This window comes from Odontesthes bonariensis, chromosome 2, assembly GCF_027942865.1.
Source record: "Odontesthes bonariensis isolate fOdoBon6 chromosome 2, fOdoBon6.hap1, whole genome shotgun sequence".
Lineage (NCBI taxonomy): Eukaryota > Metazoa > Chordata > Actinopteri > Atheriniformes > Atherinopsidae > Odontesthes > Odontesthes bonariensis.
In genome coordinates, this window is record NC_134507.1 from 7,634,228 (window position 1) to 7,659,765 (window position 25,538).

The following is a 25,538-nucleotide window of genomic DNA, read 5'->3' on the forward strand; positions in this document are numbered from 1 at the left end:
AGAGCGAGTTAAGTATGTGCAGACAAAGAGACTGTGTTTTGCATGTTTAAGGCCAGGACACCACTCAAAGAGCTCCGAGAAGAGAAGTGTTTGCAACGTATGCAAGGGGAGGCATCCCACATGTTTGCATGAAGACCGTGCTAAGGCAGATGAAAGGGTCCAAGCTGATGGACAAAGGGAGAGTGGAAAATCCTTAAAGGGAAAGGAAAGGTCTAAAGAGCCGAAACATAGTGACACAGAGTCTACAACTACTGAAGTAACAAGTACATCTATGTCTAACCAAATCATGCACAATGGGAACAGCACATATGCGTCCACAATAGTGCCAGTTTGGCTGTCAACAACAAGAAACCCAGATGCTGAAGTTCTGGTATACGCTCTTCTGGACAGTCAGAGCGATGGCACCTTCATCCTACAAGAAAGGGTAGAGACTCTGGATACACAGATGGAGCCTGTTCAATTAAAGCTTTCCACACTAGTATCCAAGCAGACTGTAATCCCAAGTCACAAGTTAACTGGGTTGCAAGTCAGAGGGTTTTACTCCTCCAAGAAAATCCCTCTTCCCGTGACTTATTCGCGAGACTTCATCCCTGCTAGTCTAAGTCACATTCCCACACCCAAGACAGCAAGAGCATGGTCTCACTTAGAGCACCTTGCTGAAGAGATCGCTCCTCTGATAGACTGCGATGTCGGCCTGCTCATAGGGTACAATTGCTCTCAAGCCCTGTTGCCAAGAGAAATTGTTTCAGGCAAGGATGACGAGCCATTCGCAGTAAGGACAGATCTTGGCTGGAGCATAGTTGGCTGCGTCAACCCCTGTGTTGACTATGGAGACGCCATCGGAAGCAGCCACAGAATCATTGTGAAACAAGTCACACCAAGTCTACAGTCACCTAGTGACCTAACAAGTCAAGTTCAGTACATATGCAGAACCCAAGTCAAGGAAGTCATTGTTCCGACAGATGTGCTGAACGTGCTTGAATCAGACTTCAGCAAGAGAAACGTAGAAGATGCTCATTTCTCTCAGGATGACCTTCGCTTCATCACGCAAATGGAGGAGGGCATAAAGACACAAGCGAATGGACAGCGTGAAATGCCATTGCCATTTAAAGAAGACAAGCCGTGTCTGCCTAACAATCTCAAGTGTGCAGATCATCGCCTCCGGTGTCTGAAAAGGAGATTTGAGAAGGACAAGCAGTACCACAAGGACTATGTTGCATTCATGAGCGACATCATATCCTGTGGAGATGCTGAGAAGGTCCCAAAGAGTGAACTCCAACGGGGCTCTTGTACGTTGAGGACATCATCTTCCACATGTTCCAGTACGTCCAGAAACTGCGCACCGAGGGGCCTCAAGAATGGGAAGTTTGAAAAAGAAGACCTCTACCTTCGAAAGAGGTGGCGCAAGGTCCAATACTTAGCCAACGAGTTTTGGTCCAGATGGTGCAAAGAATATCTCTTGAACCTACAACCGCGTCAGAAATGGCAACGAAAGCGCAGGAACGCTAAGGTCAATGATATCGTGATCGTGCAAGATGACACTGCCCCAAGAACAGAATGGAAGTTGGCAAAGGTCACAAAGGCCTATCCTGCAGAAGATGGTTGTGTAAGGAAACTGCAACTGCTGATCAGTGATTCAACTTTGGATAAAGAAGGTAAACGCATTGGGAAGCCGCTGTACTTGGAGAGACCCATCCATAAGACAGTGACCCTGATTGAAGCAGAGTGATGCTGCCACATTTTTCTTGCAATGTGTTTTATCATCCAGTGTTAGCTTAGTTTGTAGGTTTGAGTAAAATCACAAGTGATTTGGTGGGAGTGTAGCTGCCATCAAAGTCAGAATAAATAAATAAATAATAGATTAATAAATATTAGGTTAAAACATACAGAGTTCATGAATACATACATTTGTAGTAACAGTAATTTAATATTAAAAGCATCATTTCATATATTTCATGTAAATTGTTTGTTTTGATATGGGGAACAAGTCTTAATTAAGGGGGAACCAAGGTTGCTGCCGCGGGTTGATGGGTGTTACTTTTGAGGGTCGCTACCTGTAACATTCTGGACCAAGCTAGCAGGCAGGCACCTTGCTGATTTCTCTGCCTAAGATCAGCAATAATCAAGGAAGACTGGATAAAGTGCATAGTGCACTGAAGGACTGAAGATTTCTAATTTTCTCTCAAGAGAAAGCGGCCAATGAGGTACATTTATGTTGTTACTGTTATGTTTGTAAGACTAAAGATGTAATGTGACGAAGTTCTGTTGAGTCATGTAACAGTCGCGTTGTTCCTTTGATGTCTTTACGTGGGAGTAATTTGGTTTATTTGCTTTTCTGTCTGTATGTCTAACAGTTCTCACGGCACACTATCATGCTCCTTGTGTGATTAAAGCCTGTAACAAAAGAACAACTTGGTTTTCATGATTTCGACTTGAGAGGGAATTACAATAAATGTGATTTTAGTTACATAAAACTTTACTTTAATATTCAAGTATACCTCTCAGCGATAAAACCAGTATCTGTTTTTTAGAAATATTAACCTATTTGAAGTTCCAACTGGTCACCATAGGTAAACATTTGCATGGAAAACACAAATATGTATATGAAGTTCCATAAATTAATTAAAAACTAGCTACGTTAATGAGCATCAGTTCAGACATCATGCAAATAACTGTATTTAGATTTCCTGAAATGAATAAATACTAATGAATCATGAAGATTGGTGACAAACTGGAATCCATGACAAAGACTCATTATGTGTAATTAAGACAAATGCAGAAGGTAATCAGAATCAGAATCAGCTTTATTGGCCAGGTTTGAGTAAACAAACAAGGAATTTGACTCCGGTTAAACTTTACTCTCAAAGTACAACACTCAACAATAACATAATAGAATAAAATTAGAAATACAGAACAGTAAAAATAGAATTTGAGTATGGGCGGTAAAATAAGGCTGTGTATGAGAATAAATAAATACAGTACATTTGCAATGAATAGACACTATGGGTGACACTAGGGGTGTGCGGCTGGGAATGTCCGCCTTCTTGTTGTCCCTGTCAGTGTACCATGGTCGTGGACACCTCAACAGGTACAAGCAAAATGCAATAATACAATTGAAGAGGATGAGAATAGTGCAATATTGCAATATCAGAATAGGCACGCTAAGGATTAGATATATAGTAAGTATTCTTAAGTACATGATTACTAATCTAGTTATAAACTATATACTACATATAGTATTGAAACCACTATTCAAGCATGAAATGTCCGATTGGGGTGAGCAATCTCATTTACAAGAGAATCGTGGCTCTCATAATTTGCAAAATACTTGTTACAATTAGATTCAATGGGATTGGATTAAAACATGTTCATTATTTTGTGCCTCCCTCTAATTAATGTTAAATAGCTTTATATTGATTAAGGGAATAAGTCCAGAGGGTGAGCACAACAAACTTTGCATACCATTTTGAGGGAAGCAGATAAAGGACAGCCTCATTAATAAAAACATGCCATCGATTGAGTTTGTGGGGGAACAACATAGACCTTCCAACTTGAGCGCATAATAAGCAATGATGATTAATGATAATATACTTGACCTATCTGTGTTACAAGTCTAGAGGAGTACATGTTGGTAGCATCTATATACAAATGGCAATTTGCATCTGAGACATTTTTTATCGAGACGATCAGTATATAGAATGAGGATATAAGGACTCAGAACCCAACCAGGGGGAATACTGTTTGGCTCTCCATGGAGGCCCAGAAGGGATACCTTCTGCATGTGCATACTGACATCTACCTGATAGATATGTTTCAAACTATCAGGCATCATGCTCTGACATTTCTGCATTTCATAATGACAAGGCTTTGGATAAGTCAATAAAATAGGCTGTACAATGCTGTCAGTTGCCTACAGATTCTTCCCAGGAAAGGATGTTGTTATGAGATGTGAGAGATATCTGTTCGGGTTATCAAGTCACGATTTAAAAAAAAAAAGTCGTACTGCTAACTCACACTCACAGTATTATCTTCAGTTTTCTTTTATTAGGCTCTATGAAAATATATAGTATAGGTAGCTCCATGTTGCCTGCGAAATGATGTTTCAACTTCATTTCTGCTTTCTTCTGAATGAGTGAATCACCGACCTTTTCACAGAAGCAGTGGAGTTATCTCCTGCAGGTAAAGAGGGACTTGTAACCCCGGTAACAAAGTCAGCGGAGGAGAAGCTCATTGCTTCTGTAACTGCCTTTACACTTTACGTGCCTCCAACACAAAATGGCGTTCAGAAGTCGCGCTCAGTTTGCAGATTAATGTGAAATCAGTCTTTTTATTTTATTTCTTTTGGGGGGGGCTTTTTATGACTTTATTAGATAGGACAGTGAAGAGAGACAGGAAGTAGGGGGCAGAGGGGGTGGGGGGGGACAACACGCAGCAAAGGGCCGACCGATGCGGGATTCGAACCGGGGCCATCTGCAGCGAGGACCTCTTGTACATGGGGCGCCTACTGTACCCACTACGCCCCGATATCAGTCTTTTTAAAGTAAACTTGAGTTACATTTGACCTTGATGTTACAGTGCTATACCAACCCAGTCATGACATATACACAAAATCACGATCGATTCATTCGATTCATTCATGTTACAGTTTTCACAGATCTTTCGTGCTATTAAACATGAAAATAGCCACAGTACATACTGGGATATGGAGTCATGAAACAACTGATGCCTCAAATTTAATTGGAAACAAAGTCTGTGTTTGGAGGATGGAGACTTCATCCAAGCCACTCATGTTTTCAATGTAACTTTGATATCAAATGTAATATTAGAATTCTGTCAGTTGCAGTTTTACATATTACAAACTATTTGGGTAAGGTTAGGGAAGCATCATGACTTGTGTTAAAACAGACACTGTAACAATGTAATGCATTATTATTTCCATTTCCTTGATTTCTGGTTGCCCATTCCGGCCCCCACGGCTAAATACGCAAAATGTATTGGACAAACACGAACCAGACAACCTACTGAACTAAGTGCATGTTCATCAATAAGAATACCAAGTTTTCTGTCCTGTGACTGTTTCACATGTTTCCAAGAGACCAGACTCGTGATTTCAGACAGTTGTTTTTGTTCTGTCAAGTCTACTTTAAGCCAGTGGTGGAGGACATGGTTGGATTTACCGACTGATGAGTAAGTTCTCTGCTTTGAAAGAAAGACGCCTCTATTGTAATTACCAGAAGTCAGTGGCGGGCACCGAGGGGGGGCCCCCCTTGTGGCCCAATTGTTGAAAAAAATCAACAAAAAATCATAAAGTGCCCTCTAGGGAGCCAAAACACGTGCTAGAGTGCCCTCTCGGGAGCCAAAAAGCATGCTAAAGTGCCCTCTCGGTAGCCAAAATGCGTGATAAAATGCCCCCTTGGGAGCCAAAACGTTTGCTAAACTGCCCTCAAGTGTCCTCTTGGGAGCCAAAACGCGTGCTAAAGTGCCCTCAAGTGTCCTCTTGGGAGCCAAAACGTGTGCTAAACTGCCCTCAAGTATCCTCTCTGGAGCCAAAATGTGTGCTAAAGTGCCCTCAAGTGTCCTCTCTGGAGCCAAAACGTGTGCTAAACTGCCCTCAAGTGTCCTCTCTGGAGCCAAAACGTGTGCTAAACTGCCCTCAAGTGTCCTCTTGGGAGCCAAAACACGTGCTAAAGTTCCCTCAAGTGTCCTCTCTGGAGCCAAAACGTGTGCTAAACTGCCCTCAAGTGTCCTCTTGAGAGCCAAAACGCGTGCTAAAGTGCCCTCCAAAATGCGCTAAAATGTCCTATTGGGAGGCAAAAAAGCATGCTAAAGTGCAATTCATTCAAGTAAAGGCAATGAGGACAGATTTCAAGGTCCTTTTTATGAAAGCAAAAAGGCAAGTTAGAAACGTGTGGCTGAATCCAGAGGAGCCAGGTCAGGAAACACCATAACAGGAGGCCATCTGCACTGGGTGCTGCTCACAACCCACGACCAGGACGCCTCCACCCGGGCACACACCAAGCTAATAGGGTCAATCCTATCAGGTCTTCACTGCCTTACTGTCTCACCTCACTGGAAGGGTAAAACATATGTGCCAGTTCTGTGATGTAGATGAAGAAAACCTCATCACTGAGCTCAAGGTATTCTACTAATCATATGCACTCCATATGCAATCATATGAATCAGAGTCTGACCATGCTCCTCCAAACCTATGCAACTATACCAGTGACAATGGCTTCAGTAGAGCGGTCCTCCTCAAAACTGAGACTCATTAAAACTGTCCTGAGAAACCGATGTGGGGAAATAAGGCTCTCTGACCTAATGCTACTCTCCACTGAAAGAGACATCCCTGTTGACCAGAACAAGGTCATTGACAAACAGATGGCCAAATGAAGACTTTTACTGTAGTTCCACTTGCCACATATGGGCACAAAGACTTGAGACTAGACATCGTCGTTCATCATAGTTTGTTTCTTTTGAGTTGTCAAATAGATAGTTTAAATGTGTTTTGTTCCCTGTGTGATTTTATTACATTTTATCACAGAGCCCTCTTGGGTGAAGAAAATACATTCAGCTCCAGCAGACTATTAGGACCCAGATAAACTATGACACATTACTGTTGCAATGACTTTTATGTTGGGCCCTTTGTTGATCTGTATTGAGCCAGAACGATATCTCACAGCACCAGTTTGGATTATCTGGTGCTAATATGGTGTTAAAATACACTAGAATACAGGAAATGGCATCTACTTAATTGAAAATGTTTGAGGGGAAGACCCCCAGACCCCCTAGGGATTTATTTCCTTCATACATCCATTACTCTGTGTGTTCTTCACAGTCCAACATTGAAATCCACACAGTTCCCATGGAATTATATAAGGCTATATAATGTGCCATTTGTATAACACATAAAACGTGTCTAAAGTGCGCTCTACAGTGGTGAGGACGCGCTATATGTGCCCTTTTTTTTCTTTCCGCCCCTGCCCTTCAAAAGGTCTGAGCACGCCACTGCCAGAAGTAGTATAATAATAAGGTGTTTGTCGCTGGAAGTTTTTTACTGTACACAAAAAAACTTGATAAAATAACTTTGAAGTAACACTGTTGGAGATGTGCAAAAATAATAAGCTTGTTGCCTGATAACACACAGAACTGACAGGTCATTACACTCCATTTAGAGTAAATGGGTTCAGATGTCTGAACCCAGGCAAATAATTCCCACTTGTCTGGCATTAAAAATAATTACTCCCACAGATGTATTTCTGAACTGTGTTAGAATAATCATAACAAACTAAAATGTTCTGAATTTGCTGCATATATTCTGGGAAACATTTTTTATTTTCTAATTGAAGCATTTTAGATTTAAAACTTCATAATAAGAATGGGCAGTAGAAATACTGCGAAACACAATAAGGCGAGACAGGACTGCAAGAGTAGTGCAATGATTCCTCATCAGGGACTGAGTGACAGCTCTGCCTTCCAATTTGCCACAAAGTTTCAAGTGATTATGCTCCTAAGGAGGAAAAAATACTCATCCACTTATTTACCTCGAAATAGCTTTTTCCAAAACTGAACAATGGCAGCCAGACCCAAAAATAGGTCCCTCATTGCTGCCTTTATCAAGTTGAAAAAGGAAATCATTAATATGGCATTAGAAGTTGGCTGCAAACTCATAACTGCCCCGGGCACACATCGGCATACATGCAGCACTGTTCTCTGCAGCTACACCTTCCCTGAGGTTGAAATGTCATCCTTCACTGTCATTACATTTCTCCCCCATTAACTATTGATTATCTCCACTTCAGCATTTTCAGCTCGCTGTGGAAATGGCCCACATGCCTCACTACCCATACTTTACAGATCAAGCAGAACAGAAGTGCCCACCTCCGGGTTTTTAACGCTGAAAATTGGGTAAAGTAAGCTTCACAGAGGGGCGGGGGGTAAAGAGGACACAGGGGTGGCAGCGGTGTGGAGAAACATAACTTTACCCCACCTACCCATTAGCATCATGCTTGAGAGGACAGCTGGAGGTTAAGTTGTGCTTTTTTAAGACCTCTGAGAATTTTTGCTACGGCGTGTGTTGAATATTTACTGTGAGCTTGGTCTCAGTTAGCTTCTGTTGTTCCAAGAGAGTGCAGGTAGAAAGATATGTTTGGTGAGGGACTTTGCACCCTCTGCCATCAACAAACTGCATCTATAATACCAGCATATCGTTAATGGGCCCTGTTACTGCTCTCTATTGATTCCTATGCTTCGGTATTAGTGCAGTTTAATGCTGTGGATCCGCAGGCCTATGCATATCAGTCAACAACACAAGTGAAATAACCTCACACGTGTCAGTTTTCCGATGAGATTTGCATAATATAATTTGCGACTTTGACAAATATCACACGATATCTCAGAAGAAACTCGATGTTAAGAATGCTTTGTCTGTAGAATACGTTTCCTTTTTCCATTTGAGGCTTATTACACTGAACAAAATAGGTTTGATTCACATTTCACAGTCTTGGGTTTCTGACACATTTCATTCACTCTGCTCTCCCCCCTGATCTTCTCTGCTCACCTCACTCCGGTCTGCGGCTCTGCTCCTGCAGTATACATACACCCCCAATTCTACTCATACACTGGATTGTTTTTGTGCTCAGTGACTTCTACTTTTTCTTGTTTTCAAACTTTGCCAGTACTTCGGATATTGCCTCAATCTGAACCGTGTGTTTTGTTATCTTTGCTATCTTTTTATCTATCCCATTCTTGACATTTTTTGGACAAATGTAACAGAAATGTTCTCTTAAGACATAAGAATGACATTATCACAATGTGGTCAGGGGTCAGCGCCACTGTGATATCATAATAATCTACAAAAACAGCCAAAAAAAACCCGGTAGAGATCATTATTCACATTTGATCGGATGCTGAATTGATGACTGTAGTCTCGGGTGCCCACCTTGAAACTACGGATCATCTGTGGTGAAAGGTTGAAGAACTGTGCAACGCAGGCACATCTTTGTAGTGTCTTGGCAACGACATTACTATTAGAAGCGGTCAAGGCTTCAGCTTTATCTTGATGAAATAAACAACACCTTTCCCTGAAAGATAAATATGCTTCCTCTAGGAAGCAGCAAACGTTGCTCCGCGACCGCTGTAAATTGTTCGGCCTTAAATTTGTTTTCCAAGATGTATAGCTCACCCATGTGATGTGCTCTGATGCATCGGCATCTCATCACCAATGGTGCCTTTTGAACTGTATGCTGATAAAAAGCCAGACGGTCCTTTTTCCTTTTTGGCCCAGAGCACACTACCATGAGCTATGACTACCACGAAAAGAGTGAACTATTTGACTCTTCAGATCCCAAGACAATTGTTCACTTTTGCCTCATTCCATATTGAATAAATTCGGGCCCAGAAAGAGCAGTCTAGGTTTGATGTCTTCTGGCTATTTTCAGTTGGTTTTAGGTTTGGGTTATTGGCAAATTATTGTATTCCCCCTTTTTTTTGTTGTTGTTTAAAACATGGCTATACATTTCTGTCAGCTCTCTTTATATATTAAATGGCGTATAGACTTTGACTGATAAATTAAGGCGTACAACCACAGGGGGGTAATTCTCATGAAATCTTTGTTTTTTGACTTGCAAAACTGGCTGCTGAGTCACGCCTTTGGGTACCTCTGAGCAGAGGTCTGTTCAAAGATTTATTCTTAAGAAGTCAGAGAAATAAGTGAAAAGTTTTGTCGAATATTAAGATAACAACAAAACAACCATGATGCATTCATAAAAAGTTCCATTTATTTCAGTCACGTCATTTACAAATATTACAAATTTGCATTGTTTTGGAGGGAGGTGGGGGTGAGGGGGGGTAAAACATGAATAAAACATTCCTCAAAAATAACTCATAAGGGCTCATTTCAGATGCTGAAAGTTGAAGCGTTCCGCTTGTTTAGGCTGGAGAATAAACAAGGAAGCGAGCTCGTGTACAGAACCAGTAAAATGAGTTAGGCCAGTCCTGCTCTACAGGATTACTGGGTAGAGTGAAATCCACTAGAATCCATTGTGGCTTTAAGATAATCCCATCAGAGCTGCAACAACGCAACGCTACTACAGAACACCCAAGCCAGTTAACACTGATGAGAGCCTATAGTGAAAGAAAGGAGGACACATGACAGAAGAGTGGAGCAATCCTTTATAATAAAAAAAGATACTGAACATACTGACATCTATTGTACAAGACAAACATTTTCACAGCCTGCTGCCGACAAAGCACCACATCTCATAATACTAGTTCGCATTTTCTAATAAAATAATGAAAAAAAAAGATCGTTACAAAGATAGAAAACTAAGTCAATATATGGACTATGGACCTCCTGGAGTAAGTGTTATTATAAAGCTCTGGAACATGAATTCATTTCAAAAATATATTCTCCCTGGATATTAATACAAGCCTGAGTTGCCAACGTGAATTGTTATGCAAGTTCATAGGATAATACTGTGTTAATATGCACTTCTTCTGCCTCTTTTCATTACGGAAGACATGTTTTAATACTACCTTCATTTCAGTCTCTGTCTAATATCCCTCTGTCTTATGGAAAAGAAATGGTACACTGGAGAAACTTACACACTGGTGTAATCCATTTTCAAGCCTATACGCTCATATCAAATTATCTGCCATCTTTTAATAACATTTTATCTGTCAGCTACACCGACTAGACTTAAGCTGGCATCAATAAGGAGCAAACTTCTGCCGATCAGATTTTTTGACTCCGGAGGTTGAGATTTTTGTGGTATAAGGGGATAAACCCTGTGTTAGGCTGGAAGTGGCTCCTGGGTGGACAGCCAGAACAGGGAGAGTTTTCATGCCAAGCAGGCTGGAAACAGGGATGGCGTAATGCGGGTTGTGGATGGAGGGAGAGTGGACGTTAATGGTGTTTGGGGCTTGGGTGGTGGCCGCCATGATGGCCATGGAAGAAGCAGCGGTGGAGGCAGTGGAAGCAGACTGAGAGAGGCTCATGTTGAGATCAACGGGGTTCGCAGAGGAAGCGGCCTGCATGGTGTATTTAGCCATCTCTAAGCTGCAGGTCGGGGAGTTGAGATGATGGCGAAGGGGTTAGGGGAAGACAGTGAAAAAGTGGAGAAAAAAAAGGATGGGTGAGACAAAGGAGAAGGGTGGTGAGAGAGGAGAAAACATCAGAATCAAAGAAGGAATGTGTTAAAAAAAAAAAAGAAAGAAACAAAAGAAGCAGAGACAACACGGATTTTAATGCAGTCCAGAGAACGGAGCAATGAGTTGGAACTAATCCAGCCTCAACCTGAACACAACAAATCTGCCCTCTTACAATAGCATACTGCTTGGCTGCCTTATCATCATGCTGCGATGAGAGCCACCGCTGGACATGGCTGCCCTGTGTATTGTCTTACCTGGCATTGATGAGGTACTGAGCCACGCTGATGCTGGCCAGTGAGCCTGTGATCGTGACTTGGCGCATGGCTGAGCCATCAGTGGCGCTGGCAATTTTGATGTGAGCTCCAGAGACCTGGCGAATCTCATTGATCTTGCTGCCCTGTCTTCCAATTATACAGCCAATAAACTAGGAGGAGGAGATTAGAAATATGTAAATAACACCACATGTCATGTTTCCATGCTCTCCTGAAATGAATGAAATGGAATCTGACCACACTCCAGGGATATCATTTCACTACACGAGCTTTCATTGTGTTAAAACTGCCAACATTTTTGGAGTGTCTGTTTACTCAATTTCTTGCTGAAAGTTGAGACAATTAATTCCACTCTTTCATCTCTGTGGTAAATATGACGAACTGAAAACAGAGGAAACAGCCCCCAGCTCTGTGTACAATGTAAGCACTTCTAAAGCTCACTAATTAGCATGTCAAATCTTTCTTGCTTGCTTATTCCACACATGGTGTTGACTGACAATTTACGGTTTCAGGAAAGGTTACGTGCTTGACTGTTTCACGGCTGGCCATTGTGACTTCCTTGTTTCCTCTGTGGTTGCCTGGAAACAGCACAAGTCCACGAAGGCACTGCCCCTGCCCACAAGAATAGTCTGACACAGAACCTGCTGCTTGTGCATTGGTTTTATGTTTATTAAACAGTGTTGCAGTCGTGTGAAAAAGAGAGAACGCTCCCCTTCAATTCCAAAATCATGTAAAAACAACCAAACACAAACCATCAACACATGACATTATGCACCATGTAATTGTTTAACAAGAACTAAAGCCAAATTGCTGATCTTATCAGTCTTTCACATCACTATGAAGGGATTTTTGCCCACTCTTCTGTACAGCATTGCTTCAGTTCATTGAGGTTTGCAGGCATTTGTTCATGCAAAGCTCTCTTAAGGTCCCACCACAGCATTTCAATCAGGCTGTGGACTGGTCTCTGACTGGATCATTGCAACTACTTCATTCTTTTCTATTTCATCTATTCTTTTGTAGATCTGCTGCTGTGCTTGGGATCATTGACCTGTTGCATGAGACAATTCCAGCCAAGCTTTAGCTGTCAGACAGATGGCCTCATATTTAAATATAGAATACTTTAGCAGACAGAGGAGTTCACGCTCGTCTTAATGGCTGCAAGGTGCCCAGTTTCCTGCAGCTGCAAAACAAGCCCAAATCTTCAGGCCTCCACCACCAGCAGCACCTGCTTGACAGTTGGCATGAGATGCTTGTGCTAATATGCTGTGTTTGGTTTTTACCAAACACGGTGCTGTACGTTACCAAGCATCACCACTCTGGTCTTGTATGACCAAAGTACACAATTCCAGAAGTATTGTGGTTTGGTGGGATGCAACTTTACAAACCTAAGCCGTACTGTCATGTTTTTTTTAAGAGAAGATGCTTTATTCTTGCTCACTCTTCCAAACCACCCATACTGTTGTACAGTCTGAGCCTGGAGTGAACTTTCACAGATGTATTGAATGTCTTGAACTCTTTTTCTCTGTAGAATGATGAACTTCAAATTGTTCGAACGTTGATTTATTACATTTCCCATATTGATAGGGAGCAACACGTTGTTTCATCACTGACATCTTTCCTCTTTCAAGACAAGCAAACTGCCAAAACTTTTTTTTGTTACGTAATAATGACGTGGTACAATATGTCAATTGTTTTAGCTCATCTCAGCTGTAGTGCCCTCATTTTAAGGCCTTTTAAGAACCAAATGGTTTTCCACTCTGTCCTGATACATTAAACATTAGAACTGAGAGAGAGAGTGCACCTTCTTTATCACACAACTGCATTACAAAAACTCTAAAGTCACAGACAGGGCCAGTTGCTTTTCCCCGTGTTTCGAGTGTCTAAACTTTTGGCTGCCTGCCTCTGTGGCTTACATGAGATTGGTGTCAGTCTCAGTCATCCATGTCTCAGCAAGAAAGTGAATAAGCATATTTCCACAAAAACAACTCCCCTTAGAATGAGATTTAAACATAACTGAAAAATATAATTTATAACACATATTCTATAAGTAACCTGCTCTTCTACCACAAACAGCACAGCTAATAGTTCTGAAACCTTAAAGTGGTGTTCTACTGACGGCTCATTGTTTCTGTAAACGCATTGAAATTCAACAATTCTGCATGCACTTGTGCTACAATTGTGTGCTGTGACTCCGTGCAGTTATCTTTGTCAGCAAAGAAAAAGGATAAATTAATTTCTGGAGCTAAGAAGGAGCATGTACCAAAATTTCTCATTATATAGCTGTCCTCCCAAAAATGTTTAATGAAGTCAGTAGCATGAGGTTGCAGGTTTTAGTGGGTGAGCACAAATGATGGGGCACTTACATCATTAGGTATTGCCAGCTCTTGTGTACTTGTGGGGACAGACGCTTCCAATCCTGCAAATTAGGACAAGGAATATAACAACTGGATGGAGCTAATAGCTCCCACTTTCATGGCATCACATGTTGCCCTACTTTAACTAGTTTATCACTGTTGCATGGCTAAGTTAAAAGCATGAAATGACAAAAAACGTTGCTTCTACATATAAAAATCTACAGTATATGTACATTAAACACACATGCTATGCACTGACTTATTTCTACAATTAGAAAAGGTATTTTTTGACAGAGAACAGTAAAGCTGACACACCAATCCTGCCTGAATAATCAAAATTTGGTAATGTTTAGTTAGTTATGGCAGAATATATGAGTATATGGGATGGTTGAGGTCAGGGCCAAGTCAGGGCCAAGATGATGTTAGATTTGTGGGAGAAATGTTGTAAAGGTGGAGGATGGGGTCGAGAGATTAGGATTCGTTTTTCTGGAGGGGATAATTTGGGCAAGTGGAGTTGAATTTTGGGAGGAAATGAGAAATAGTGAGAAATGGTTGAATATTCACTGAGCTGTAAATATTTTGGTCATTTTTCACATTTCCATCTCAGATAAAGCTGCTGTTTCTTTGTCACATATGAACTATAAATATTTCAGTTTCTAACTTTTGAATTGGTCAATAATAAAATTGCTTGGTGGCTTAATCTTTTTCACTATTCTTTTGTTTTTGTTTTTCATCTTACTTTTATGTGCAAATAGATGCAAAATACCACTCCGAAAAATGACAGGTCGTTTGTTACATGCGCATCTCTGTAAAGCCACCTTCTACTGAAGGAACAGAAAAAACCTGTGTCTGTAAACTCTGAGAGAATGGAGTCATCCTCGATCCTGGCTGAAGTGACTGGCAGCAGTGTAATGATGGTGTGATTCGAAGAGGAGTGAAGACAGAGGGAGAGATGGACTTCCCCAGGGAGCCGTGGGTACGTACCAGGGAAGGTAGGGTTGCTCTGCCCAAGGGAAGGGAGGGGGATATGCTGCATAGCCAACTGGTGAAGCTTGGTCAACTGCAGGGTAGGAAGGAAGTTAGAGCTAACCAATCAAACTGGATTATTTCAGAGGAGCTGACAGCTACAATACAGAGCCAATCTGAAGTTCACAAACATCACAGATGGAGTCAGTGTGAAGAGATTCATTTTCCTTTAGAAAGCATGCTGGCTTCTAGTAGAAGTCATCAGAATATACAGTCACATCTCTGGCTACACAGCTACAACTGATTCAAATCTCTTTAAGATCTTAATTTCCATTTCAATCAATGCATGCTGCTACTATGGGTTAGTGTTAGTGATGTCAACAGATCCCATTTGCAGAATGGGACACAAAGAGGGCTTATTGGTGGCTTGGAAGGAGTGGGCAGGAGTAGATCATTAGGATGGTTGTCAGTCATTCTGATTAGCATACTTACATCTTGATGTGCAAAAGCGTACTGCCCGGGAATTGCAAAGGCCTGAAGGGAATGGGAGATCAGATGTTGGCTGAGCAGTGTAGACAATGGTAGCGTGTCACTTGAAATACAAAACTGTCACACAGAGTATGAAAAGTAAAATCAGGGCAGCAAAAATCCATTCCCCTCCACTTTTGCAGAGCTCTAATGCATATAGATCTGCTGGAATTTTCATCTAAATGTCATCTGCTGCTTTTTCCCTCACTTTGACCATGTCTGGAATCCAATAACATAAACAGATGTTTGGTAGGTCAGAGCAGACAGTGCCAAATCCAGGACAGCAGCTTGTCGGTCCATGGAAAACATGAACTTTACAGGCGACAGGTTTCATACTGCGGGGTAATTATTCATGTAAATGTCAGTTATTCACATTTCTGCCACATTAATCTTTGGCTGTGTATTTAACATGATCGTCATCATCATTCTGCTAACAGCATTAAACATGTAGAGTTTCATGCCATGGATAGAGTATATCCCTCTAGTGGTGAAAACATATTCAAGGATCAGTGTGACTCAGCAGCAATTTTAAAAAAAATGTGATTTTAATCAGTTAGAATCACCCCCTCACAATTACTTACTTGTGCTGGGTGTTGCGGTGCTAATACTGCATGGGCTCCAGCAGGTAGGACCTTGGGACGGTACGGAATAGTTGCTCCTTTTGGTGGAGACTATAAAGGGAGAAAAATATTATTCACTGCTACAGCTGAGGAAAGAAGTCTCACTGGCAGTGGTCTATTTTATGCTCTATTTTATACCACTCACTAAATCTTTTTCTGCCTCATTCATGTGCTGTGATCGCTGCTTGAAACCCTGAACCAAAGAAAGAAGGTTGTATCTATAGGACTTCTACATATATTTGGTATGTGGTATAGTTTATGTGTTCACAGAACGTCGCGATCAGTTTAGGCAAGCAGACATGGAAACCTTTTAAGTTTTCTGCTTTTCTTTTATTCATGAGGCTTAGATTGATAAACGTTGCAATTTAAAAAAAAAACGGTTAAGGCTTACACATTTTACTGTTCATCGGAAGGGCTTTTTCTGTTATGTCACATGAACGCTGCTCTGCACAAATCAGCAATCTTCTCACAATTTCTTATCATGGCTTGTGACCATACTTTGTTTTTCATTTTTGGAAAAATATACCTTTTACTTTTGTTTTGTTGTGAGATCAGGCTGCTATTTATCAGGCACAGAGGGAAGTTGAAATTCTTAGCTCAAAAATAACAGATGAAAAATACCTGCCAGAGCACAGCAGGAATGACAATCTGAAAGCCGTCTAGACACTTATTTTTCCGTTGTACTAGAAATGCAGTAATTTGCTTTTTATACACATTATTTCAATCGGATACAAAAAGATAGCCTGACAGCATTACTTTAACCTAGAAAATATCCTGAATGCGCTACCAAACACCTTCCACCACATCCTTGATACGTGTGACACAGTTGCCACCTAAATAGAGCCGCTGAATATGAATATCATCTGCTGTCTGACAGTGCTCACCTCCAGCATTACAGAGCAGATGTGTCTTACACACTGAGTGATGGCCTGTGGAGTGCCGGAGATCGTGACAGCCCTCTCTGTAGAGTCCGGCAGCATGTCTCCTGCCACCTGAACCTGAGCGCCCGTGGTCTTTTTATCGCCAGACAACAGAAGGAAAAAAGGATATTAACTTCAGAAAAGAGCACACCATCATTCATATTGAAATCCTATGTGAAGCGCCCACAAATTACCCTGAACACATTTGGACATGCAGGGAGCAGCTGCAAACCAAATGGAAATGTGTGCTCCAATATTTGCCGAGGCACATACAAATATTGTCTATTCAGAATGAGTTTTCCAACTCTGCTTGTCTTTACAGGCATAAGCAGGTTTATCATGAGCAGCAAGCAAAGAAATACACAAGTTTCACGGCAGAGTGAAATAAGAAGGTGTCAGAGCGCCTGGGAGCAGGGTTGCTGTCCCTGTTTGGGTGCAGAAAGACAACTCCAAGCGGGAAAAGAAAATCGAATAAGACTCCTACCTCTCTGATCTCTTTGATCTTTGAGCCTCCTTTGCCAATCAGTGAGCCACACTGGCTCCCTGGGAAAACCAGACGGAGTGTCACAGGTGGCTTGCTTGTCACGTTGCTGTTTGTCATTGCTGCTGTAATATCCTGAGGGAGAATTCAAAAATATGTTACCATTTCTGCAGTGGCAGCTGTATAGAACATCAGCTTTATGTGACAGCTCTTTTTTTAAGTCGTTCTGCATGACTGAATAAAAAAGCATATTCACTGTCTTTGACAGATCAATTCTTAAATAATTTTTCTAAAAACATCATAAATTCAGCAATACTTGGGGATATTTGTTTCAAGGGATGGTGATATCTGCTTTGCTGTACCTCCTCAAACTTTTGTGCAATCATGGAGAAAGCTCTGAAGATTCCCTCAGTGGGTCCTGTGATGGTGACGATTCTCTCAGGAGATGATCCCTCTGATATGTTGATGCGAGCTCCACTCTAGGAACCAAAGTTCACGGTTATCACAGCTTGATTTGCTGTAACTAGTCTGCCTGAATTGATGAAGTCGTGTCTTTTTATGTTGCAGACGTCAGATCAAATTGCTCACCTCCTCCCTCATTTTCTTCACCGTTTCCCCTTTCTGAAATCATGTGGAAGAAAAGCTTGATTAGCTTTAAGGACAATATGATGAGACAATCGCAAAAAAATCTGTATGAGCTGCTGAGGGCAGATGGATTGTAAATTAAATCTACCTTCCCAATTATGCTGCCAACTTCCTGGGAAAGAAAAAACAGAAGCGCTTGAACATGAGATAACACACAGATGATCGCACTTATGGCTGTAATGAATAATCTGAACTACAATTACATGCCATTACAAGACAGGTTATTACTGCAAAAATACAATAGATCTTTTTGGCTGTTTACTCATCTGCTGATTACCTTTCCGTGCATCAGCAGCCTCAGCGTCAGTGTAACATTCAGATTGGCATCTGAAGCCATTTCCTCCTTGTTGGACATCCTCTTGTGTTTTCAAAGCTTCGACGTAAACACTCTGTAACAAGAAAAAGACATCATCTGTGTATGGTAGGTAGTTCAGTGATTCAGGATGCTCGGGAAATGATGTGTAAAATTGAGGAGGTAATCAGCCAGATCCAAATACAAATGTTTCTGCAGTACAATTGATCCGTATTCTATGTTTGGGTGTGTAAGGCCTTACTCGAGTAACAAAGCGTGCTAATTCAAATTTTGCTTCATGTTGATGAATTTCCAATCCAGTCAAGAAAACATGGCTGCTTATGCTAACTGCCTTAATGTACAGTCCCACAGCAGCAGCTGCAGGGAATATGAAATGCATCATTTCCTGTGCTTAACATGAATATCCTGGAAAAGAGCTACAAAATGGAGCATATAAAAGCTTCCATTAAATGTGGGTGTCAGCAGCATCCTAAAACATCCCATAGTTAAGCTGCTATGGGCCTAGAGTGCTGGGGGGCCTCATCTGTCACACCTTTCCTCACTTTACTCTCTTTTTCCCCTGTTTAATTTCTCAAATGATATTATGTACATGTGACATTATTGCTGTCATTAACTTGTGTTTCCCTGTTCGAACGGGTATTCTTTGAATGGTGTTACAGTATTTCTTGTCCCCTCTTTTCTGTCCTCTCAAAGCCCAGCTGGTGGAGGCGGATGGCCACCCTCCCTGAGTCTGGTTCTGCCAGAGGTTTCTTCCTGTTCAAAGGGAGTCGTTCCTCTCCACAGTCGCCTCAGGCACGCTCAGCACGGGAGATTGGACTGAAGACAAGTTTCAATACAATCTGTTGGTTTCCTTAGCTAAGAAATTGTTTTTGAATTGGCTCTATATGAATAATTTGGATTATTTTTAAATGAATTAATTGGATTTGATTGGATTATGATTACAATGAATTGAACTCCAATTGGCTTGAATTGGACTATATTATTCAAGTGCCTTGAGATGACATTTGTTGTAACTTGGCGCTATATAAATAAAACTGAATTGAATTGAATCCCCACTGTTAAATCCCACCACTTGAATTGTTATGGAAGATTATCTTAAGTATAGTTGATGCAGACTAAGCGGAACATTTTCCAGAGTTTGAACAGTCACTTTTCATGCTGCTAAAAGGAGACAAACACTTCTTTTAAGAATTTATCGGGGGACTTACACTCTCTGGGGAGTGATGGACCATTGTTGTTTGTCTTCTGATCGTGTATTTGTGAGAGGAGGACGATAAGCCTATCACTAGTTGAAATCTTCACATGGGACTGCATCTTTAGTTCCAGCTAAATACAAGTTGTGTGACTCTCCTGGATAAGACAAGACACAAAGAAAGCCGCTTGTGCTGTGGAGGCCTGAGGATCAAGTGATGTGTGTGTGTGACTCGTCTCTTGATAGCACACAGACACCACACAGTGTCGCCTCTGTTGTGGCTGCGTGTCCGATTCTTTGTATTTCCAGAACGGATAAAGAATGTGTCGATGCAGTGCAGGACAGGCAGCTTATTGGACCATAACAGACAGGGAGAAGAGTGCAACTCCATTAAGAGCCAAGGTCACAGTGTTTGTTAGAGCAGCATGGTTCCAAGAAGTTGTTTTTACATTTACTTTTAGCACAAGTTTTAGAAAGGAATGTGAAATAATAAGCAATCAAAGCAGAAAAAAAGGTCATTTAACTGGAGACTGCCTGGGTTTTGGACTGGGTGAGCAAACAAATGTAAATTTTAACCTAAAATGTGAACGCAAACCATGGATTTACTCGCTGAGCACTTGGCACAGGCAGAAAGGAACAGAACATGGTGGAGTGGTATTGGCAATCATACATGAGGTGTTGGCCGTTAATCCAGAGTTTATGTCAATCCTTCAAGGTTTCAACATGCCTGATGACATTTCAAAAGAACTGGTAAGACATTGTGAGCTTTTTTTTTATGATCCATACAAAAGGGATTTGTAAAGGCAACATGTTGCACTTTTGAAGGAGTTTGACAGTATTTTTGCTGACCAGGCTCCAGGCAGTGTACTTTCCTTACCTACTGTACTCTGATTGGCTTACTGTGATATTCTTAGCCAAAGTCTAGCCAAAGTCTAGCCAAAGTCTAGCCAGTGCGCAGTTTGAAGGGATACACTGCAAATTATTTGGTTCTTACCAAGAGAAAAAACCTTACATTTAGTAGTGCTAGATATTTTTTCTTGTTTTAAGAATTAATTTCTTATTTTAAGTCTTCAACTTAACAGTATAATCTTATATCAAGCAAAACTTTACTTTTTTGTCTCAAACAGGCAGGGAATCATAAAATGAGACAATTAACACTTAAAATAAGATGTATTACGTTTCTCCTCCAAAGTCTCATCAAAATAAATCTTGTTTTAAGATTCAATAACAAACTCAACATGCTTGATTCAAGAGTCACACAGAAAATATCTGAAAACACACTTTTTTCCTTGGATTTTAAGCATATGACAAATGTTTGTTAAATCTAGAAACAAGACTCCTACAATCTTAATTTAAGAAATCTTGCCAAGTCAAATTATCTTGCTGCATGGACAGATTTTTTCACTTGTTTTGAGTATCTTTTCCCTTAGTTTTAGTGTTTTTTATCTTGTTTGAAGACCCCTATTTTTTGCAGTGTAGTTCTATCCGCTTTGTTAACAGTGACCAAAACATATCCAACATGTTCATCTACAGCACTGTGCAAAAGTCTTAAGCCTTCCCACAAAGAATAAACTAGTGTTGTATCTACACATAACAGACAATTTGGCAAATAACCCATTTTAAATTGTATCTTTATGCGTTTTATTGTGAGCAGCCTGTTGCAAAACACATAGTTTCAACACATTTCTTTAGCTGCATCCCAAAAAATGCCAAAAATAAACACAATTTGACTTTCATAAAACAGTATTTTCAAACCAACAAGGTGATTCCAAAAGAGCTATGAGCTGAAGACTTGGCATATCTCAGCATGGTGTGCAGTGTGTCCTAAGATTCGACTAAAATGAACAAGCGGAGGTCAGGAGAGTGGAAGCCCTTAAAAAACATTATCAACAGTAGATGAATAGCATCTGAAAGGGAGGCCTTAAGAAAAAGGGGACAAAATCCCACAAAGACTAGATACAGGACCTGAGAGATGATATATCTGGACCTTCAGTTGATCCATCTACTGTTCACTGAAGTCTCATCAGAAATGGTCTTTATGGAAGGCTGGCTGTCAAGAAGCCATTGTAAAGTCAAGTCAGAGTTTATTTCTATAGCACATTTGAAAACAACCTCAGCTGACCAAAGTGCTACACAAGTACACCAATATGAATACAACCAGCAGTCAAATCACCGAATCAGCAATAAATCCATCCATTTTCTATACCTAATCCAACTCAAGGTTGCAGGGGACTGGAGCCTATCCGAGTTGCCATTGGGCAAGAGGCAGGACACAACCTGGACAGGTTGCCAGTCCATCACAGGGCCACACAGAGATAAACCATCTCACACTCACTCCTAGGGTCAATTTAGAGTCACAAATGAACCTGACATGCGTGTTTTTGGGCAGTGGGAGGAAGAGTGAGTATCCAGAGAGAACCCACACATACACAGGGAGAACACGCAAATTTCACACAGAAAATCAGCTGGGTTTTGCTCCTGGAACCCTCTTGATGTGAGGCGACACTGCTAACCACAACACCACCCGGCAGCCCTCAGCAATAGATACAAACTATAATTATACTAAAGGAAAGGAAACAGGGAGCAAAGGCTGAGGTATGCCAAATGACACAAGAACTGGACTGAAAATCAGTGGCAACAGATCTTATGGAGGGAATGATCCTCCCCAGAGCCCGGAGCTCAACATTATTGAAGCAGTGTGGGATCATGCTGTCAGAGAACTAAGCAAGAGTTATTAAGAGGGTTCAGACTGTGTTGAAGAATAAATATGGTCATACCAAATACTGACTTTTAAGCTTGTTACCTTACACTATATTACCTCATATACTGTATTTCTATAAATCGCTGCACCTACTGCTCGTTCTCCTGGCAATGTAGAACAAAGTGAGGGGCGGCTCAAGACTTTTAAGCAGTACTGTACCATCCTAAGTATGTGTCCAGTTGGTGCTGTGAAACAGTGTACAGCATAATGTCGCTCCAACTGTCTAATCCATTTTAAACAAATCGCTTCCTGACCTTGACCAATCTTGATACTCTAAGTCTACTCCAGTCTTATTATAGTAGCAATTAGGTAACGCTTTGCTCATGAACCTTAATGAGCCTTCTTCAATCTGAAATTTGCCTGCTCACCTTTCATGAGTTGCTGCAACCAGCCCAGGATCTTTCGGTTAGCTATCTCCCCCCTGTTTCTAGTATTTGTACACAGCTTAGCTAAGCTAACATGCTTCTAGCTTCCTGAATGCAGACATGCAGCTGTTTGCATAAAAGAATAGAACCATATTTCCCAAAGCTATCCTTTGAATACAAGATCTTTGACCGTCCCACATATCTCCTTTGATACTTACACAAACCAACAAACACAGAACTCTCTGCCGCCATCCCACACCTAAAAAACAAAGACCAGAAATGAATGTGTCGCTGAAACACAGCTCCAATGACACAAGTCAGTTACTTGCAATGTGTCGATGTCAGTTGACGCAGATGAAAAAAAGCAAATGAATAAACAAATAGAGCATGGTTTTCATGTGTTCTCGCTCTAGCACACTCCAGTGTTTGTAATGCCTGACTGAGCTTGAGGACTTAGTCCCAACAATATTGTGGATAAATGAAGGGTGTCTTTCTGTTAACAAGAGCCAGAGCCACAGCATTCTCCTAGAGTGTATCATTATAAAGTTACAATGAAAACATCAAATAAACAGCAACATCTCGCGCTAATCCTACAGGCCTGGATTTGTTTGGTTAATGCTAATACCCTTTTGACCTATTTCTGTCACCTCGAGCAAGTCAGCGCTCAAGACTTCTGAACAAAACCCTGGTGCACAACAGCACCCGCGGAGTATACATGATAAGACAGATCATCTAGAGGAACTCTGCTCCCTGAGCACAGACAGTAGTCTGCTTCAGACAATAAAAAAAATTGAAAAAGATAAGAAAAACGGCGCCTTAATCCTGGAGGGAAACGGAGAACAATGTCTAAGTGGATTACTTGAGGGATTTTATTTGACAATGTTTTCAAAATATGAGGCTAACACAAAGAGGGTACAACATTTTGAATTTGAAATTTCGATGATAAGTTTGTTTAATCATCTAAGACTATTGCCCACAGTTGTGCTCCAGCTTAGGAACAATCCTCTTAAATAAACAAAGATGTTTTAAAAAAGAAATCTGTCTTTACGTTTTAATAAAAAAAAAAAAATGATTAAAGATGTACAAACAATTTAGCCAGAGTAATAAATTCCTAAGAAATATCAAGAGTACTGACTATTTATAGCTCTCTGAGCCACCACGTAGCAGCCCATGAGCACAAGGCGCTTCTCCCTTAACAAAGGTTACTATGTTGGATAGTCATCACATGTCTGGTTTCATGCGTTAATTAAGTCTAGCCTGAACTGTCTAAAGGGAAGAGTTCTACGAAAAAAAAAAAGAAGAAGATACATTTACAATGCAAGCCGTAAACAGACAAACAACCAGCTCAAATTATTCTCGACCAAATAGGAGTCAGGGGTAGTGCGTTAAAACAAAGCTTCACATTGTTTAGCTTTCATTCAAAGTACAGAACCAACGACTTCAAGTTTTTCTCTGGCTCGAACTCAACGTTACTGTAGTTTATAACAATTTTAAAAGCAAGCAAAAACTGATCTGGGCGCAGCCAGACGCTGGCGGCTGTAGCCGAATGAGAGGCCTATAATGTAGAAAGAATGATGAGTACAAAGCACTGACCTTGTGTACAAAATTCTTCCTCCTCTTTGGTTCTGGTGTCTTCCAAATGAATGGCCTTTTAGTTTGTAGTCCGTGTTCAATGTTTGCTTCCTTTGTTGTCAGTTATCCTCAGAGTGGACAGATGGCTCCCTGTGCCCTCAGACCGGCTGGAGCGAAGGCAGGCTTTGCTATTAGTCCCTCAGCTTAGCCCAAGATAAGCCCCTACGCAGGGCAAGTGAACCCGCATCTCTTGCCTAATTCTCCCTGTCACAGCCACCAAAGAGGCGTTCCTCTGCACGAAGATCCACAGGCTGAGTAGGCCTGGCAGGGCAGGGCAAGAAGGCACATCGGCTGGATACCGTCCAGCACAGGCAATCTACTGTATAAATAAATACAGCACGATGGCAAAAAACCTGGGCAGATCAAGCCTTTTGCAGTCATCAACACAGAGATACAGTGAAGAGAGGCTTTGTTAACCAATGCTTCTTGGTGACTAACAGCTCTGCATGACTGCTGTGTCCTTCATTAGATTTTCAGAGAGCTTCCTGCCTGCAACAGGGCCGGATTTTCCTTAAAAATAAATCTCCCTGTATGAAATTGGTGCTTTGTGTAAGGAGCCGCACTAATTGAGGACTAGAAAGGACAATGTGGCGTTGAAGGTATTTAGTGATGTTAAGCACAATGTCTTCATGGGGTGCTTCTCCCCTCCTCGCGGCCTCTGCCCTCCCCCACCCGAAGCCCTTCTGCCCTTGTAATGAGGCCATACTGGATACAATACAGCCCTTCTGCACAGAAAAATGTATTCAGCTACGCTCCAAATTTGTGAAGGAAATGAATCAGTGAAGCATAAGTGGCATATTTGATCACCATTCAGGGCGTTGCACAGAGACAATAATGGCCTTAAGGGCCACCTATCAGACATCTAAGTAATGCATTTGACTTACATTTTACAACCAGGACTTCAATACAACTTCTAAACTTTTCTATCAAAAGTACCAAATGTCCTCAAGAGAATAAAACTATGTAAAGTGGACAGTTCTTCACTTACAAGGGGGCCTTTTCAGGGGTGAGAATGAGTTAAACGTGAAGGAGAGGTTAATAAAAGTTCAGTGGGCAACAATGGGTCCCTTTGGGTCCGAACTCCAAACAGAATCAGAACGGCAACAACGCTGTCAAAGCTGTGAAGGGCATGGGACCGAGTATGTGACGGGTGTTTGTATTGTTTCATAGACTGTGAGGTAATCTGGTATTTTTACACCAATCAGTCATGACTAATTTCCTCTCCTACACGTACATCATGTGACAGTGGGATTAAAGAATCAGGGATTAAATGGAACTGGATTATGTTCTCAGTTACAGTTATTCACAGCGGGGTCGATTAAAAATATCGGAAAAATGAGG

General features: G+C 41.2%; 1 protein-coding gene across 2 annotated transcripts; it reads right to left on the reverse strand.

The window, feature by feature from the left end:
- Nucleotides 1-9,790: 9,790 nt before the first annotated feature.
- LOC142399174 (poly(rC)-binding protein 3) lies at nt 9,791-24,284 on the reverse strand. Of its 2 annotated transcripts, none has more exons than XM_075483689.1 (14): nt 24,159-24,284; nt 22,784-22,824; nt 18,212-18,323; nt 18,023-18,046; nt 17,878-17,910; nt 17,652-17,768; nt 17,293-17,424; nt 16,773-16,901; nt 15,850-15,939; nt 15,233-15,274; nt 14,759-14,834; nt 13,784-13,836; nt 11,403-11,572; nt 9,791-10,122 (listed from the first exon to the last, which is right to left on the reverse strand). In XM_075483689.1, exons 3-14 carry the CDS (start codon nt 18,287-18,289, stop codon nt 10,086-10,088), a joined length of 981 nt encoding a protein of 326 aa, XP_075339804.1. In that variant the 5' UTR covers nt 18,290-18,323; nt 22,784-22,824; nt 24,159-24,284; the 3' UTR covers nt 9,791-10,085. The 2 variants fall into 2 exon arrangements, with proteins under 2 accessions (XP_075339804.1, XP_075339797.1); XM_075483682.1 differs by lacking the exon at nt 9,791-10,122 and adding an exon at nt 10,314-11,056.
- Between the last annotated feature and the right edge of the window lie 1,254 nt (nt 24,285-25,538).